Below are 18,861 nucleotides of genomic sequence, written 5' to 3'. Positions count from 1 at the left end.
GGACCTCTACCTCCTAACCATTCCTCTGACCCTAATCAAATCCTCTCTCCCAAGCTTCTCAACAACCTCCGCCGCAACACCACCCCTCCTAACCTCATCCCATTCATCCTCATCCATACCCATGACAAGCGTCATCTGCACACACCGCGCAAAGCACTCCCGATACCGGTATCTCCCCGGCGCACCAGGAACGTACCCAACATCAACAGCAGCCCCAACAAGCCCCGCAACATCCCTCTCAAGACGTGCCGCGCCCAGCGCGTTAATCCGCGCCCCGTAAGACCAAAGCCTTTTCTCAAGTAGACGGGCCAGATACGCGAGTGTCACGCCGAGGACGCGGTCGAAGGCGGACGGCGTGAGAATACGCGCGTATGGCGTCAACAGGTCGTTCCAGAGAGATGTGAAGCGTGGCTTGACGAGTTCTTTGTTGTCGAAGTTGGGAGTTTCCGGGTCTGTGTTCGGGTTCGGGGCGTATTCGATGTCGCGGAATGTGTCTGCTAGGATTGGACGGAGACGGGGCTTTATGGCGTTGTTGAAGATTACTTGGATTCCGTCTGTTAGGAGGTCTGTTACTTTGCTTTCGAAGGTTGTTGAGAGTGCTTGGAGGGTTTGGTGAACTTTTTGTGCGGTGGTTGGGTTTGCGAAGATTGTGAGGAGGTGGGGGGTTGCTTGGGTGGTGCTGGTGTCTGCTGGAAGGGGGGTTTTTGAGCCCGTGTTGTTTTGCACGATTCGGCGAATGTAGTCTACTCCTAGATCGAGGTTGTTGATTTGAACTAGGAAGGAGATTGTGGTTTGCTCGGAGGGTTGGCCACCTTGTATAGCCCGTGGGTAGCACTCGTCGCGCATCTTGCGCTGCGTCATGCCGATGAAATCGGAGCCTAGGACGCGTGAGAGTGTCGGGACTACGTTGGTCACGACTGTTTCTTGGGAGGTTGCGAGCGATTGCTGGATGACTTTGTTGACAATGTACATTATGTCGTCGACAGCCGAGGTGATGTGTGGTGGGTCGGCTTTCAGTGGACGCTGGGGGTTCAGCGTGAGGCCTGATGGGGACTCGTCTAGTTGGAAAGCCTTTTCCACGGAACGACGGAAGAAGAAGGTTGTCATTGCGTTGAAGGGGGCCACTAGGCGATCATTGATCTTTTGGGCGAGGGGTGAATCTCGCACGAAGGTGGGAAGCTCGAATCGCTTATCGTCCTCTGCATCATCCTCGATCGAAGACTAGAGAAGTTGTTAGTGCTGGTATCAAAGAGGAGTTGGAGGTTACAACTCACATTACATGTATCAGCCAGGAATCGGCAGTACAGTGACCACCGGCCTAACATGATAGCCATTTCATTCAAGACGCCATCGATTTCTTTCATATCAACGCCCTCCTCGTCGGTGGCAGCGCTCGCCCCCATGGTAGGGGAGTGCGAGCGAGGTGGACCTGCGGGCAGGAAGCTCTGTACCAAGAAAGTGAAAGCATAAGATTTGATATCCATCAATTTGCGATCCACATGGCGCTCATCGCTCCAAGTATCAAGGATGATACCACCCTGTACATCAGCTTCGACCTGTAGCCGCTCGATGACCCGTCCCATCTTGCGGGGGCCATAGTGATGCTCAACGAGGCCGCCATGGCCATCAATAATCTGCGCAATATGCTCAAACAGCTTGGTAAGCGCATTGGCGTAGAAAAACCCATCCCTAGTCTGAGCACCCCCGGCAGCACCGTTAAGGTTAGCCCGAGCCTTAGCCGCGACACCTTGGCACACATAACGGCCATAAACATCGAGCCCAACCTCAGAGCGACCAATGAGTGGGAAGAGCTTGAAGAAGCGTGTGATCTTGGCCCCATCATTCTCCTTAACCGCCTTCTCGAATTCACGAAGGAACAGCCCGCACAGCGACTCCGCCGCGTTGTCCAGAGTCACACTTGGCGGGTCCGGCACTTCAGCCGTAGGAACCATCTCCGCAGCAAATGCTCCATTAACGACCGACGCCGGGATCTGAGCTGCGCGGTGCAGGTAGCTGGCGGCTTTCTCCCAGTCCTGGGGCGCACCCATCGATCCCGCCACGCCTAGCGCACACGCCTTGAGTTCAGCAACCTGCTCAACAACCTCAAGGGTGGCTTTCACCCGAGCCTGCTCGAGATCCAGCCGGCGCACCGCGCTGGAGATCCGGTCGGCGGTGCTAGCGGTTTCGGAGAGCATTCCATGGCTGATGGAACGGGTCGTGCTGGCGTGGGTCCCGATGTTGGCGCGCATCAGGTCCAGCCTGCCCAACTCACGGGAGAGGTCTTTCTGGGATGTTACCAGGGCATCGAGGCGGGCGGTCACCGACGCTTCTTGGGTGTGTAGGTGGGACAGCGTGGCTTTGATCTCGGCGACGGAGCTGGCATTGAAGATGTCGGGCTGTGGAGGAGATATCTGTATGGGGGAGGCATTGGTGCCTGGAGGGCTTTGGGGCATTGTATTATGCCCATTGGCGGTTGCAGCCATTCTGGGCGCCATTGGTTGTCGCAAGTTGGGTTTGTTGATGCCACAGTTGTAGGGGGTGCGGGCGGTGAGAGTGGGTAACACAGCTTCAAGCTTCAAGTTTACTGTGTTACATCAAGACCGGGGGTTTGAGACTCCAAATTGTTAAAAAAAAAAAATATAACTTCTCATAACGTGCCTTGGACCTTTTTTTTGTTTGTTTGTCTTTTTATCTGACATCCTTTCAATGTGGTTGTGAATCAGGCCGACGTCATTTTCCCCCACGCTGAAGATTCCATATCAATCGCGCTTTTTCTCTTTCCCAACTTTTTTTTCCCCTGCGTACCTTTCTCTGTTGATATTTTGACTGCTTTCATCTAATACATTTCAAGACTTGACTTTTTATCCGTCAAGTCCTCATCCGCCATCATCGGTCGTCGCAAACCAAGACGTCCAAACCGGCGCACCATGGGCAACGAATCGTCAATTGAGGTGGATGAATCCACAGTCCCTTTGGTGCTTGAGGCGCGCAACATCGAGGCTCTGGCCAAATATGTTAAACAGCACAATGTGAACAAAGTTGTGGTGATGGTATGCACTATGGACCCTGATACAGTGCACAAAAGCTAACTAAGTATGCAGGTGGGAGCGGGCATCAGCACTTCGGCGGGCATTCCAGACTTTCGCTCACCTGATACAGGAATCTACGCCAACCTGGCAAAGCTAGACCTGCCAGAGCCCGAAGCAGTCTTTGATATTGGTTTCTTCCGCAGCAACCCCAAACCTTTCTATGCGCTGGCGCACGAGTTGTACCCCGGACGCTATCGCCCAACCATCGTGCACTCGTTCATCAAACTTCTTTACAACAAAGGGATGCTCTTGAAGCATTTTACTCAAAACATTGACTGCCTTGAGCGCCAGGCAGGTGTGCCAGGTGAGAAGATCGTCGAGGCCCATGGCAGTTTTGCGTCACAGCGCTGCATTGAATGCAAGGAGACCTTCCCAGACGAGGAGATGCACCAGCTGGTAGCCAAGTGCGAAGTACCCCACTGCTACAAGTGCAATGGTCTGGTTAAGCCGGACATTGTGTTCTTCGGCGAATCTCTACCCTCGGAATTCTTTGAAAGCCGCTCTCTTCCAGAAGAGGCCGATCTTTGCATTGTCATGGGAACTAGTCTGTCCGTTCAGCCATTTGCTAGTCTTCCTTCGATGGTTAGTGAGGGTGTGCCTCGCTTGCTCATCAATATGGAGCGTGTCGGTGGCCTTGGATCCCGGAGCGATGATGTGTTGTTGATTGGAGACTGTGATGCTGGAGTGCGCAAGTTTGCAAAGGCTATGGGATGGGATGAGGAATTGGAGGCACTGTGGGAGGAAACTAACCCCGACCCGCAACAAAGGGCGGAGGAGAATGCCCCGCTACAGACCCGCGACGAACGACTACATGACGAAGTGGACCGACTAACGGAGGAGGTCGATCGAACTCTGGGGTTGACAGATGCGTATCAGAATAAAGTACGGGAAAAGCTGGAGTCACACGAGAAGGCACACCGCCAGTCTGGAGATCTCGACCATGTTTTCCCCCATTTGGCGCGTAAGCTGTCACATTGAGATGATTTTCACGAAATGACTTTAAGCAGAAATACGATATGCTTTCTTTTTTTTCTTTACATACTCGGTAGGTGTTCATAGATATAAGCCCCGGAGTACAGAGCTCCAACATCGCTAAGTATAACCAAGTCAATATGCCAAGAGATCTGTGTCGATCATAAGAATTGAAGTCATATAAAAAAACTTGTAATTAATGTAATATTTTTTAAAAAATCTAAGACAAAAGGAGTAAAAAAATATTTATAGTCGAGATGTTGCCCCCTCCAATTGACTTTCTACCTTTCTCTCCGACAGCCAAAACAAGACATCTACAACTGCCCCACGTTAACATCGTCATTTCCCCCCCTCCAATTCTCTTTTCCTTTTTATTTTCCCTCAAAACTTCAAATTTACATTCATCATGGTTGGACTTGGACCTAAGCACCCACCGTCCCGGAAGGGTGAGGCTCTTCATATCCCTGTCTATTATTAAACTAACTGTGTTGTACAGGGTCCATGCACGAACTGCCCCAGAACTTGTTGGGGCCAATTCAGGACTTCGAGAAGGCTTTCACAGTGGATCGTTCCAAGCTTAAGGAAATCGTGAACCACTTCGTCAAGGAGCTCGAGAAAGGTTAGTTGAGAGTCATCCGCAGCTCTCCGATTCCCCCGCATCGGCTAACAAACATAGGCCTAAGCGTTGAGGGCGGCAACATTGTGAGAGCGCCACCATTCCCCGGATCCCGATATAGACTGACCATAAGAAATAGCCCATGAACGTCACCTGGGTCCTGGACTTCCCTGATGGCAACGAGCAGGGAACCTACCTGGCCCTCGATATGGGCGGCACCAACCTACGTGTTTGCGAAATTACCTTGACCGAGGAGAAGAGCGCTTTCGATATCACACAATCTAAATATAAAATGCCCGAAGAGCTGCGAACTGGAACCGCCGAGGAGTTGTGGGAGTATATCGCCGACTGCTTGCAGCAGTTCGTTGAGACCCACCACGAGGACAAAAACCTCGCCAAGCTGCCTCTCGGTTTCACTTTCTCCTACCCCGCCACTCAGGAATATATCGATCACGGTATTCTGCAGCGCTGGACCAAGGGCTTTGACATTGATGGTGTCGAGGGTAAGGATGTTGTTCCCCCTCTGGAGGAGATCCTGAAGAAGCGGGTATGTTTATTGTTGAGATGTTCCCTTCCCTACGCATGTTCAAAAGACTCATAAGGCTATAGGGCCTCCCCATTAAAGTTGCAGCCCTTATTAACGACACCACCGGTACTCTCATTGCTTCTTCTTATACCGACACCGAGATGAAGATCGGCTGTATCTTCGGTACCGGCGTCAACGCTGCATACATGGAGAACGCAGGCTCCGTACCCAAGCTTGCCCACATGAACCTGCCTCCCGACATGCCCGTCGCCATTAACTGCGAGTACGGAGCTTTCGACAATGAGCACGTGGTACTTCCTCTCACCAAATATGATGACATCATCGACCGCGACTCTCCCCGCCCCGGCCAGCAAGCTTTCGAGAAGATGACTGCTGGCCTGTATCTTGGCGAGATCTTCCGTCTCGCACTAATTGATCTGATCGACAACAAGCCCGGTCTCATCTTCAACGGCCAGGATGTCTCCAAGCTGCGCAAGCCCTACTTGCTCGATGCTTCCTTCCTCGCCAATATCGAAGAGGACCCATATGAGAACCTCACAGAGACATTGGAGCTCTTTGAACGCACACTGGGAATCCGCCCCACCCAGCCAGAGCTAGAGCTAGTTCGCCGTCTCGCCGAGCTGATCGGTACCCGTGCCGCTCGTTTGTCCGCCTGCGGAGTCGCTGCCATCTGTACCAAGAAGAACATCGACTCCTGCCACGTCGGTGCTGACGGCTCCGTCTTCACCAAGTACCCCCACTTCAAGGCGCGCGGTGCCCAGGCCCTGCGCGAGATCCTCGACTGGGCCCCTACCGAGAAGGACAAGGTCACCATCATGGCTGCCGAGGATGGTTCCGGTGTTGGTGCCGCCGTTATTGCCGCCCTTACCCTCAAGCGTATTAAGGCTGGTAACCTTGTTGGTGTCCGCAATATGGCTGACATGAAGACCCTACTTTGAGTGGGACTGGCCTTGTAGTGGTGACGGTGACTACATCATCTGACCCATAACAAAACAAACCCTTACCGATGGGTTGGAGTACATGTTTTTGAATTTGTGGTTTATACCACCTGGTCGGGGGGTTTGATAAAGATTTAACGATATATCGATTCTGTGTATGTTTAGCCTTGGAAGGCTCGTGAATAGAATACCTGCTTATTATTCCCTTATGTATGTTGTATAAGAATAGTCGGCTATCTATGTGGTATTGGGTAGTCTTTTTAGTAGTTCAGCCATTCTTTTTAGATGTCTTTTAAAATGTCTTTGCCGTACACACATTTACCCAGAGGGGACCTCGGGGATATCTCGGGCAAATCTCATGCCGAGCCCTAATTGTTTGGCAGGTGGGATACTCCGATGTTATTCAGCGACATCTATCTCCAGGGCTACATATGTAGGCCAAATACGTACCCATCAGGCTAAGATATTTACAAATGTAGGTATCACATGACCTATGAGAATGTATTTATTAGCATGTAGTTCCCCCTCATTGATCTTCTTTCTATCTCCGCTTTTTGTCGGATACGATCCTTTCAGCGTCAGCCCTGTCTAGATCTTATTTGCCTAGTACTCCAGTATGCAGTAAGTGTACCAGTGATTTTTATAATTTGAATTCTACTCTAATACCTCAATTAGGGACCAGTCCAACCATCTTGCCTCAGTTGGCCAGACCTATTACGATCTTGGCTCGCATAATCGATCAGTGACTACCTCTTCGGCAGAAACCCAGCTGTGGTTCGATCGCGGATTGGTATGGGCGTTCTCTTTCAATCATGATGAAGCAGAAAGATGCTTCCAACGAGCAGCGGAAAGTGATCCCAATTGCGCGATGGCGTTGTGGGGAGTCGCCTACGCAGCCGGGCCGAATTACAACAAGGCCTGGAAGTTCTTTGATTCAGAAGATCGCCGGGCTTCTATTCAGAAGGTCAATGATGTCCTAGCACGAGCCTCCAAGCTGGCAAGTCACGCCACCCCAGCCGAGCAGGCATTGATCGAAGCCATTGGTGCCCGCTTTCCATCCGTCGATGCCATACCTGACGACCTGGGTCCCTATGATCGCGCATACGCAGATGCCATGCGACCTATGTATCAGAAATTCAGCAACGATATGGATGTCGCTGCTCTGTTCGCCGAGGCACTGATGTGTATCAGCCCACGCGGACTGTGGGATTTGGATAGTGGCAAACCTACAGGAGATCACACGGTTGAGGCTCGCAATGTCATCGAGCTGGGGCTGAAGCAGACTACCGGTCGCAATCACCCGGCACTCTGTCATCTATATATACACCTGATGGAGATGTCTCCATTCCCGGAATTGGCTCTACCAGCTGCGGATCGACTCCGTGGGTTGGTCCCGCATGCTTCGCACATGTTGCATATGCCCACGCATATCGATGCCGCAGTGGGTGACTACCGCCGTGGCATCGACTCCAACCACCAAGCAATGCTTGCCGACGACATCTATTTTGCCCGGGAGACAAACCCAATTATTATGTACACAGCATACCGGATACATTATATCTGTGCGAAAATGTATTCTGCTTTGATGTCTGGCCGCTTCTCCGACGCAATGTCTGCTGCGGAAAAGCTCGAAGAGGTCATAACTCCCCAAGTGCTGGCGATAAAAAGCCCTCCGATGGCAGACTTTGTCGAGAGCTTTGCGGGGAGCAAGGCACATGTTCTCGTGCGTTTTGGTCGCTGGGAGCAGATTCTTAGCCTTGAGCTTCCGAAGGATCGTGATACATATTGCGTGACCACAGCTATCATCTATTACACACGTGGGCTTGCGTTTAGCGCACTTGGACGGATTGAAGAAGCCGAAAATGCCCAGAGAGATTTCGAAACGGCGCGCAAGGCAGTCCCTAGTAGCCGTTTCAATAGCATTCCGTGCAAACAAGTAGATGTCCTAGCGGTAGCCTCAGCCATGCTTGCGGGAGAGCTGGAATACAGGAAAGGAAACATCGAGCAAGGATTTTCCTTCCTTAGGGAAGCTATTGTGCGCGAGGATGGACTTGCGTACTCTGACCCGTCTCCCTGGATGCAGCCAGTCCGCCATGCACTTGGTGGCCTGCTTCTAGAACAGAATCGTGTCGAGGAGGCGGAAGTGCTGTTCAAACAGGATTTGGGATTCGACCCGGACTATCCTCGGCGCAGGGCAAAGCTCAACAATGTATGGGGGTTGCATGGCTTACATGAATGTCTCACTCGCCTTGGAAAGACTGCGGAGGCGGCTTTTATTGAACCTGCACGCGACATTGCCTTAGCATCTGCGGACGTTCCAGTGAATGTTTCATGCTTTTGTCGAACGTCCGCGGTTCAAAAGGATGGATGTTGTGAGTGCTGATTGATGTGCTGATTGATATGCTTGGGCTTGATGATCATCGCTCTCTACACACTATATTACGTATATAGTTTTGTTTTACACTGCCTATATCGATGTAGGTATACATCTCCAGCTTACGTGGCTCTCGTATGATATACAGCCACGAATCTTTGACTTATATTTCCAGTGTACATACCTATCTGTTCTGTACCCAAACTACCAATTCGGGACAAATCGTGTAGATAAAAGAAGAAGATACAACGAAAATATCCACTATAAATTTGCGATATAAACACCGAGGAACGATCTACCTACACACAAAGCACACTTATAATCGCCGAACCCATCTAGAACCATGTCCCCCTAAACCCCCGAATCATCCTGGTCAATATCAAAAGTCTCATCGTAAACATTCCAAGAAGCACAATTATCCTCAAGAGCTGTCCGATCAATCAACGGTTCAATCTCACTCTCTCTCTCCAAAAACTGCAGCGCAAACCCTTCACTCACATGCCATCCAATATGACAATGCATAAGCCAGGCTCCAGGATTATCTGTCTCAAACGCAATAAACAAAAACCCATTCCCAACTAACATGGCCGTATCCCTCCGCGGCGGATTATTAGTTGCAACACTCCCATCCCACGGATTCGACCCCTGCGCTAGAATAAAGAAATCATGTCCATGCAAATGAATCGGGTGCGCCACCGGGAGACTCGTGTTGATCATGAGATATGCCCATTCATTCGGCCGCTGCAGCTCAATAACTCCACTTGATCTTGTGAAGTTCGGTGTCGTTTCGCTGTTGAAGAGCTGTAGTAACGTAGGATTTTCCCAGAAGACTTGCATTGTCGTGCTATTGAGGAACCAGCGGAAGAGGTTTTCCTCGTTGCGTCCGAGTGTCACGTCCGTTAGGTTATTCCAGTCTGCAGCTGAGACGACCTTGGGCACTTGCGGCACCAGACTTGCGACGGGCTCGTCGACACATTCATCCGTGAAGGGGAAAGGTGTTGTTGTGGGTTCAGTGGGACTGTCACCGTAGTAGAGGATTCCTCTTATATTGTCCGGGTTTGCATTTTCCGAACATGCTTCTTGGGGAATTGCACGGATCCAGAAGGAGTCGGCGATTTGACGTTGAATTGCTGTTACAATTACATCGTAGCGTTGACCTGTTTTCTTGTTAGTTGGTTTTCTAGAATCAGAGATAAAAGCAACGAACCCATTCCGATATTGACATGATCTGTTGTAAACGGCCTGATTGGCACAAAGTCCATCCCAATGACTGTAAGTGTGTGGTTATCAATCGAGAACTTCCAGTGCGTATCAACAGCTGGATTAACAAGCCTTAGCCGATATGAAGTTCCCTCATTAACCTGCATTTCGAATCTCTGGCCCGTAGAATTAGTACCATTACCAAAGACATTTGTCCCGTTGATCAAGCCAGTATCTAAAGTCGGCGGACCAATCAATTGAGCTTCCAGGAATAGTTGATCGACAGTGGGATGAGACCAGTCCATCAGGAATAGACTGCCCTTATCGACATCGTAGTTCGCCGTCGCAGGGCCATTGATCAAAATTCCACCAAACACACCCTCCCATGACTGTAGTCCAATGTGCGAATGGTACCACGATGAACCGTACTGCACGGCGCGCCATTTATAGGTTATCGTTGAACCCGGTGCGGTGGGACATTGCGTGATGGAGACCACCCCGTCCTGGCCATTTGTGTAGTTCTGTCTGATCCCGTGCCAGTGGATGCTAGTTCCGTTCATGGACTGATGTAGGCTGTTCGTGACGTGGATCACAACCCAGTCGCCCCAGTCTGCAATGATGGTTGGGCCGGGAATGGTACCGTTTACAGCCATTACAGGCCGTAGGAATCCATCTGGTGCGAGCATTATATCCTCAAGGTTGAGCCAGTACTCCCGTGTTACACCTGTGTTTGGTACTATCTGAGTGTAATCGGTGTTGACGTCGAATTGGCACCATTGGGACCGTGTTTGGGGCGTGTTGCCCGCACAGGGTCTTCCTGTTGGATGGGGGTGCTTGGTGGTGGTTCTGGTTCTCGTCTTGGTTTTCGTGGGTCTGTGGTGGTGTTGTATATCCAGTGTAGGAATTGGATCCCCCGGATAGGCCGTGACAGAAGCACTCAGGCCAAATGCCAGAAGAAGAAGAGCCTGGAGCTTCATAGCTGCAAGTCCTACCCACGTAGGAAACTTATATAATTTTTAACTCTCTTTGTGAGAGCTCTAGGTAGAGCCCGAGAGAAACAAAATGCTTCAAGTATAAGAAAAGGAATGAGACTTGTTGCTGATACACAATCAAGAGAGCTGCTCTCTATTTAAGCCACTATTTTATATATCATTACAGCACGACACGAGTGGGGAGATTGGAGATTGACTAGGACCAAAAACGCCATGTTTCTTTTCACAGGGTGTCCTTCATTCGTACCTCGCTGGCATACTCCACTAGGATATGCCGGGTAGCCTTACCGGCGAAACCGTAGGAAACAGGAACTTGTGTTACGCGTGACGACCCAGCAGATGAATGGGTATGGCGAATAGCTATCGTCATCGTCCAGCTCTGATGCTAAGGTCTGTCTTCAGCGGATACCCGAATAGTAAGAGTGAGTCCAATGCGCCTCGTATCCACCTTAGGAACTGTCAGAAGATTGTCGGGTCAGGGGTATCCCCAGTGGCTGGATCGATATTACACTGCCTAGCATAGCACGTGCGTACTGGCTGGTTGGAGTCTGCAGATATTGGAGGTGACTGCTGCTTTTCTCTCGTAAGAGTACCATTGAGACGGTAGGTGGCCTAGATTTCCCCGAACTAGGGTTTCGTATTTCTCAGATTACCAAAGTGAAACACTAAAAGAGCCAATGATAGAGATTACGATGGGGGATGTTCTCTAGTTCGATCGCAGTCAGATTGGCTTGCAGGTCGCATTAGGGTTATGCTCCCCGACACGCGGTTCTCACGTTGGTGTAACAGGGTTCAGCATGCATATGTATATACGAGCGTAGGTATCCAACGAATTATTATTGCATAGGTGTTTCTGTTTCTCCTTTGAGATATCAGCTGGTTGTCCAGGATTGTCAATTCTTGCGAGGTCTTGACGCCACGCATGGTGAGTGGATGAATTGATCTGACCATTGGGGTTGGAATAGCCAGGATATGAATGTGAAACACAGCCAGATGATGAAACTTTCTCTTTGACTGGGATCCTGGTCGTCAGCTCATGCCAGTCCAAATTGCAAAATGGGGCTGGATCACAATATCTGGAAATAAAGAGAATGACCGACGCAAACCACATATGTCATTGGGTAGTTCCTAGTGCACTGCCTGCTTCTAATTGCCAATTACAGCGATTATCATCTCATAGACTATGTCCTCGTGACCATTTCTTCTTCTATAAGTTATGCTTAATCCTGACACTGTCGTGTACACCCCTTCTAACATATTGTATGACTCGTTTATTGCAAGATGCTATCCTTTTCTATTCTTCCTCTCCTAGTCTTCGGGCTCGTCTGCTCTGCGAATCCACTTTATAAGCGACAATCAACCGATACCACTCCCTTCAAGCTGTATGCGTATGGCGCAGACATTAGTGGACTTCCCATCTTCTACATGAACGGTAGCTCAGCCATTCCAAGCCCCAAAACAGCATTAACTGATTTATATCACTTTGAAAACAGGTACTGCCCATGCCGCAGATGCATCCAAAGTAAGCGCACCAACAATGGCCGCAATGACCCCAGTCGACTGTAAGAACCCAAGATATCTAATTGATGGAACCCCCCAAGAATCTACAGCTAACTATATGTAACAGTTACTGCCGCCACCGACGGGTCAAACACCTGGACTGCACATTCCAGTTCCACCGAGGGCGTTAACACTCTCTCGACTGATACCAATAACCTGTGTCTAGAACAGGGCAGTGCGAACTCCAATCCAGTTGCATTCACTGGAGCATCGTCGGGAGATCGGACGAACCAGCTCAGCAATGTGTGGTCTACATATGGGGGCTATGTCCTAGTCGATGTGGAAGGGGCCAACTTTTATGCAAGACAAACTGAGGATGGCGTGTACTCTTTGCTTTGGAGTAGCTCAGCTGAAGTCATGACAGATACTATACCGCTAGTGCTGCGAACTGTTGAGCCGGCGACGGTATCTGTACTGAGCTGAGCTGGGATCAGGTAGATATCCTGGGGTTTGGTGATGTACGGGGTCTCTATATGTGGGAATCAGTATATTGTGTGGTGTCGTAGTGAATCGATCTCGGCTCTACTCAGCCGGAGATTTTGTGGAATATCAGCAGCTAGTAATGTGCTACCGCGTATCTCTTTATGTTGTATTGTCTTTATTGCTGAGTACTATACTATGCATTCACTGGTTCCAGAACACGAGAGTCCGTTATTTTCTAATTATACAGCGTAGTTCAATTGGATATATACGCCTCTCCAGCCACTGGTGCTTTAGTTTTCGGTTGTAAAAAATATCTAGTTCTCGTTTAGTTTCGGACTTGGAGTCATATTAGAAATGGAGTATTGGATATGACAATAAAAGTAGGAAAATAATGAAAGATGAATTGATAAACCTCGATGACAGAGTATCAGCCACTAGATCATCGGGCAGCAACTAGTATAAGAACCCACATATCAAAGAACATAGATTCAAGTGCTACATAACCCTGTTGCTATATGAGCGTTAACAACGTTGTCTCAGGGAAACGAAAAGGAAATACATATACGAGACTGCATAAACCGCCTCGTTGCTGCAGCCGAAGGGAGAGAGAAAGCCCAACAAAAGATTAGCAAGCAAAGTGTTGGTTGTGAAGAGGCCCCGGCATAAATCAAAGAATCCACAGGGAATAAAATAGAATAAAGAAAAGACTAGAAAGGGGGAAAAGGGAAAAGTGAAAACAGACGTAAAAAGAGCAAAGCAAAGCAGATTGACAAAGAAAAGCATCTGATGCAAACAATTGATATCAAAGGCCAAAACTCCCCAGTTCTCCCAGACCCAGAAAACGCCATGAAAATAACAAGAAAAAAAATAAACACCGAATTTCCCATCTCGAGTTGGTTGATACCCTGAAAACATAAAGCAGAACCCAGTCTACATCCCTGTGCTGCCTTCTGCTACACTCGCGTCGATCGTTTCCGCAAACCAAATTCTTGTTCCTGTAGCTCTCGTATCAAACGAAGACTTTCCTCGTCTGCATCTTCGTCTCCAGTGATGTGATAAGTATGCTTGTGCTGACGCGGAGATAGTGATGTAGGAGCGTGACGATGGAAATGCTTTTCATACATCGGAGAGCTCTTTTTCGCATGCGAAGACGAAGGACGTGATGAAGGCTTTCTTGTGGACGCTGGAACAGGAGTGGTTTTGCGTGGCCCAATGGTCGAAGATGAGGCTCGTGCCGCTGGTTTCTGACCCCGGGCTGTACTTGCGTCGGGCGCGAACCGGTCGACGTGTCGAGGTTGGCGAGACGAATGCCTAGAGCTAGAGTTGGGTGTCTGGAGAGCAGTTGACACTTCCCCTTCCACAGACTGTACGGCATCTCCCTCTTGGATCCCATCCATCTCGTCGGCCAGCGACGTAGGCGGTGACACTAAGGAGGTGGCTGGCTTGGACGAAGACACAGACACAGAATTTAAACCCTTTGCATCCACAGACTCAGCCTGGAAAGCAGGTGGTGGTGATGCGTACAGAGTTTGATTCTGAGCTACCTCATCTGCCTCAGGCAGAGGCCTACCTGAGTCAATTTGACTGAAAGGCTCGTGATGATAAGCATCCGCCATGTCGCCTTGCGCCATCAGTTCATCGCCGTCATGATCGAAGAGTACTGCAGGCTGTGTCGTGGGTGATGTGCTCTCCTGCTTCGCTTTTTTGGCTGTGGTAGGCATGTCATCCTCTTCAGCAGGGCGTGCTCGTTTGGCGGAAGCATTCGCACGAGGTTTAGAGCGCTCCTGGGCCTTGATCGGATCTATCCGACCGTACTCATCATGAATGCAACGGCGCTGGTAATAGGTCAGTAACAGGAAATGAACAATCAGTCTCTGGGGGTACAAACCTTGCTTTTCCGACAATCATCGCACGCCTTGCTGCGCCCCTTTTTCCCCCCGTTGGCTCCGTCAGGGCTCACATCAATGAGGCGATTGGCAGCTATTGTGGAGCTGCCCATGACCGCGGATTGGAATCTTGCCGAGCTCTCAAATCGTTCCAGGTCAACAAGATGCCCGTTGTTTTGGAACCCAGTTTGCGATGCAATCGCTGCCAAGGAATTCAAAGCAGACACAGCATCCTGGGCCAACGATGACGGTGTGCTAACCCCAGAGCCGGGTGTAAAGGCGTTGACTGCGACTTGCCCGTTGAGCACCAGGTCACCGGGTTCATCTTTGTGTCGGCATCGAATACGTCGTTTGCGACAGGCGTCACAGGCAACCCGCTTTGGGCCAAGACCTGAGGCTCGTTGCACGGCCCGGGGCTTGGGTGTTGCAGTATCTTTACTGCTCGCTTCTGGAGCAATACTGAATGGCGCCGGTGTTGCACTTCCATCAGACTGTGCATAAGCAAGGCTGCTGGATGGTGGGTTCGGGGTGGCAGGGGCCTCTTCTGAAGGCCACTGGACCGCTTGTCTTTCGGCATAGGTGCGTTGGTTATCGACGTTCCGTTCGGATCGACGGCTTGGCCGTCCTGCGGGCTTCTTGTCTGCAATAGAAACCTTAGGATTGCTTTCGATGACGCCAGGCCGAGTCCAGAGGGGTGCCTTTTCGTTACCACGCTTCCAGGCGACCCAAATTCCGAATTTCCTGATCATGTCCACGGGATCTCCCGTAATTTTCGGAATGGAGCGTCTGACCGCGTTTCGAACGTCCATGGAGACGACTCCATCGACGGTATAGCCACTCGCAATAAGTGCGGTCCGTAGCAAATACTTAGTTAACTCAAGTAGGCCCTCCAACTCCGCCTGTGAATAGAAACGTGCATTGTAATGGGGGGAGCCTGGAGGTTCCTGGTTGGCGCGTTCTCCAAACTCATAATAAATGGGATATTGACGGTGGAATCGATAATTCTCATCCTGCATGAATGCTTCCATCACATTTTGCGGGATGGGGTCATCCTCTAGATACTTCTGAGCCGTATACCACTGGATCTTTTGGAAGAAAGGGTATCGGAACTTCTTGGGGACTTTGGTCTCCTTTTCGATGTTGAGGATCTTGATTTGCATCCCGTAGTTCAGTCTGGTCAAGAAGTTACCACCAATAACCAAACTATTTTCGGGGGTCCAAACTGCGTGAATCCAGCCTGACGGGATGAGCATGGTGTCTCCCTCGGAGAGATCCACACGGTAGCACTCCTTGGTCTGGTTTCCAAGGAAAATGGAGTCCTGGGCTGGAGAATTGCACCACTCCTCATACTTCTTGAGGTGTTTGTCTTTGGGCGGAATGAAGAAGAAAGTCTTCTTGCCCTTCAGGATATGGTAGTACACCGAAGATCCTCCGAAGTCGATGTGAAAGTCGGTATAGCAGTCCGCAACAGACATCAGGCAGTAGAATTGAACTTTGGGATATTCGCCGATTGCTTTTAGTTCTTCTGGCCACACAGCATCTTGCAAATCCAAGTCACGAACAACCTTCGGTCGCCGGATAAGCCTGCCAAGTTTGCTCTGCGATACCTCCAAACTGATGACATTCCTGACTGGCTTGTCCTGCTCATTGCTTTCGTAGTAATCGGCCCATTTCTGCATGTTCCACCTCTTGTCCTCTCCTTGCTGAGACTTGACATCGATCACTTCAACCCTTTCGTCGGGTCCGTAAAGCTCTGCCACAGCGCGGACAGTGAGACCCCGTGGAATGACCATACCCAAGAGGTCTTGGCCACAATCGACAGTTTCTTCAATGTGGGTCTCTTGTTCTGGGTGGTTCTCGAGAAGATCATCGAACATCTCTTGAGATGAAGCCTCCTGTACCAGAGATTCGAAGTCTGGATTCTCCGAGGAAACAGGCTCGGAAGTGTTCCAACATGCAGGTATAACAATAGGCTCCGTCCACCCGTTGCCTCGTTCGAAGTATTCCGCTGTGACTAACTCAGGCTTCATTCGGGGGAAATTCTCAGGTTGAAATCGGATCTTTCCTTGACGAATGGGCTCAAGATAGTGGTGCTCCAATGAGTCAGTCGCAGCTTTGACAAGGCCTTGATTCAGGCCTGCATAGTCAATAGCTGTTCGGGCGCGCGAGGACTTGCGGACGAATGTTGTTTGGCCATAGACTGATCGACATGGCCGGCAGATGAACTTGTCGACTGTGCGAACCTCTCGATCATTCTTGAAGCCCGCGCAAACGATATGGAACCATCGTTTGCATCCATCGCAACTGATCCACGTGTCTTCATCCTGTTCCTCGGTCTCAACTGGGATGCGCACTAGATGGCACGCTCCGCAGCTTGCTTGGTTGGTATCAGATTCCTCCTCTTCCATTTTCGGTGGGATGGGCAGGGAATTTTGCGGGGACTGAGGTTCCTGGGGATCGGCGGGAGGATGGATCCCATAAGCACTAGGGTGAGGCGTGTCGGCTGGTGAATGCCAGGCTTTGCCTTCCTGTTCGTCCTCCCAAACAATTGGTGGGAGAGTGCCAGAGCTAGTAGTTGGGCGGATTCCACGAATAGAAGGGCGGAATATGAAGGCCGACCCGTCAGAGCGAGAGCGCATGCGGGAATGAGGGATATCCTCAGAATTGTGGCTCATCTTGACATCGCCCTGGCCCGGAGGTCCAAAAGCAGAAAACCCAACTCGAGCTTGACGGATCGCGTCGCCTGCGTAGTGATGGAAGGTCTCGTCGATGCTGACTCGTTTTGTGTGGTTACTCGGGTGGAAATTAGTAGGCCGCGCGAGATTGAGTAAAAGCTCTGCATCTGTTGTCATGCTTTCAAGCCCAGCTGGGTGTGGGTTTTCTGTCAGCATTCCTGGGCCCGGGCGGTAGGGTGACGGATGCCTCGCCGACCGTGCCCGCTTGGCTGGTCGTTCAGACTCTGCGGAGTCAGGTGGAAATAAGGGAATTGTCGACCGAAGCCCCGGGGAAGGCGGATTGGGAGGTAGGGATGCGAAGGTTGGACTTGTTGCGAGGGCGATCGTCGCAAGTGTATCGATAGTCGAGCTCGAGCGGCCATGGCCCGATCGCTGATGTGAACCACCCTCCGCGGGGACATGTCGATTGTGATTCGAAGGACGCTGATCGCGATCAAGACTGGCAGCTCGAGGAGGTCCGCGGCTAGCCCAAGAGGTGTGAAAATCGGTGGTTGTGGATGGAGTGATAGGCTCAACAGCGCGGAGAGGAGGGGACGGAGTACGGTACTGCGGCGGGCGGCCGCCGATGGGATTTGCGAATGATGCCGCACTCATCATTTTCGCAACCCGGTGAAATTATAGCCGAAAGAAAATTGAAGATGGAGATTCGGAGGTGCGAAAAGATGCGCTTGCGGTAGGTGGGTGCAAAGCGGGGATACTGGACCACACGGGCTAGCGAGAGGCCGGCGCAGGCGACGGGAATGTCATTCCTGGCAGGAGAGCATGCGCAAGACGGGCCGCAGGTATATGATTGATATTTGATGAAAGATTGAGAGCAACGTAGGTGGTCGACGATAGTTGCGGAGCGTTGAGGGGGTTCGAATCGAGCGGCGGGAGGACAAAGGCGCCGAGAGTCGCGCCGCAACCTGCGGGCAGGTAGGGAAGGGAATCGAATGAGATCCAGTAGCCAGGAAATGTTTCCTGTCAACTGGATGGAAAGTGACAAGGATTCGAGTGGATGAAGACCGAAAGCGAGAGAGGAGCGGATGAGCGCGAGGTGTTAAGTCGAAGGAGGAAGCGGGAGTTCGAGTAGCAACTTTGAAGGTATGTATACGGTACAGCTACGGGCTCCTACATTACGTTGGTTTCGTGCGATCACTTTTACTAGAAAATATTTAAAATGTATACATAATATCTCAAGATCTTAAACCACTCATTGCAGCATGCGATCGTGTTTACTTGGTGGTTTCCCCCCGAGCTCAATTCTCTGTAGTCCAAAGGAAGTTGGCGACGCCGAGAGCGTCCGTCTTGATGATACAGTCCAATACCATCACAATACCATCACGTGCTAAGTTTGGCAGATCACCACACTCAAAGAAATCACATGATCTGGTCACATACGGTTTAAGAACCAACTGCCACTAAACCGGGATAAGTAAGCGCACCGCCAAGATAAACCTCGTGGTTGTTCTTGTGCCTTGCACTGATCTTCTGCCTCTTCGCTATTTCAACCTACAACTGATACCTTGTGTATCTTTCTTGTCAACACT

The 18,861-nt window shown here is 50.6% G+C and overlaps 6 protein-coding genes across 6 annotated transcripts; 3 read left to right on the top strand and 3 right to left on the bottom strand.

Moving 5' to 3' along the window:
• Nucleotides 1-6: 6 nt before the first annotated feature.
• PGRI_065930 (Golgi transport complex subunit COG4) lies at nucleotides 7-2,495 on the bottom strand (the record flags this gene model as incomplete). Its single annotated transcript, XM_040794307.1, has 2 exons — nucleotides 7-1,221; nucleotides 1,275-2,495. 2 exons carry the CDS (start codon nucleotides 2,493-2,495, stop codon nucleotides 7-9), a joined length of 2,436 nt encoding a protein of 811 aa, XP_040649557.1.
• Nucleotides 2,496-2,927: 432 nt separating this feature from the next.
• Nucleotides 2,928-6,162, top strand: PGRI_065920 (Sirtuin family; the record flags this gene model as incomplete). The annotated part of the gene is made up of 6 exons (XM_040794306.1): nucleotides 2,928-3,050; nucleotides 3,102-4,050; nucleotides 4,558-4,680; nucleotides 4,738-4,763; nucleotides 4,817-5,224; nucleotides 5,287-6,162. 6 exons carry the CDS (start codon nucleotides 2,928-2,930, stop codon nucleotides 6,160-6,162), a joined length of 2,505 nt encoding a protein of 834 aa, XP_040649556.1.
• Nucleotides 6,163-6,778: 616 nt separating this feature from the next.
• On the top strand, nucleotides 6,779-8,545 carry PGRI_065910 (Tetratricopeptide TPR2; the record flags this gene model as incomplete). The annotated part of the gene is made up of 2 exons (XM_040794305.1): nucleotides 6,779-6,783; nucleotides 6,838-8,545. 2 exons carry the CDS (start codon nucleotides 6,779-6,781, stop codon nucleotides 8,543-8,545), a joined length of 1,713 nt encoding a protein of 570 aa, XP_040649555.1.
• Nucleotides 8,546-8,887: 342 nt separating this feature from the next.
• Nucleotides 8,888-10,713, bottom strand: PGRI_065900 (Multicopper oxidase, type 3; the record flags this gene model as incomplete). Its single annotated transcript, XM_040794304.1, has 2 exons — nucleotides 8,888-9,693; nucleotides 9,744-10,713. 2 exons carry the CDS (start codon nucleotides 10,711-10,713, stop codon nucleotides 8,888-8,890), a joined length of 1,776 nt encoding a protein of 591 aa, XP_040649554.1.
• Nucleotides 10,714-12,009: 1,296 nt separating this feature from the next.
• Nucleotides 12,010-12,711, top strand: PGRI_065890 (uncharacterized protein; the record flags this gene model as incomplete). The annotated part of the gene is made up of 3 exons (XM_040794303.1): nucleotides 12,010-12,160; nucleotides 12,222-12,290; nucleotides 12,356-12,711. 3 exons carry the CDS (start codon nucleotides 12,010-12,012, stop codon nucleotides 12,709-12,711), a joined length of 576 nt encoding a protein of 191 aa, XP_040649553.1.
• A 953-nt stretch (nucleotides 12,712-13,664) lies between these two features.
• jhd1 ([Histone H3]-lysine-36 demethylase) lies at nucleotides 13,665-17,929 on the bottom strand (the record flags this gene model as incomplete). Its single annotated transcript, XM_040794302.1, has 2 exons — nucleotides 13,665-14,546; nucleotides 14,600-17,929. 2 exons carry the CDS (start codon nucleotides 17,927-17,929, stop codon nucleotides 13,665-13,667), a joined length of 4,212 nt encoding a protein of 1,403 aa, XP_040649552.1.
• Nucleotides 17,930-18,861: the final 932 nt, after the last annotated feature.

Source organism: Penicillium griseofulvum (assembly GCF_001561935.1).
Source record: "Penicillium griseofulvum strain PG3 chromosome Unknown contig_91, whole genome shotgun sequence".
NCBI lineage: Eukaryota > Fungi > Ascomycota > Eurotiomycetes > Eurotiales > Aspergillaceae > Penicillium > Penicillium griseofulvum.
This window is presented reverse-complemented; position numbering and strand designations above follow the sequence as displayed.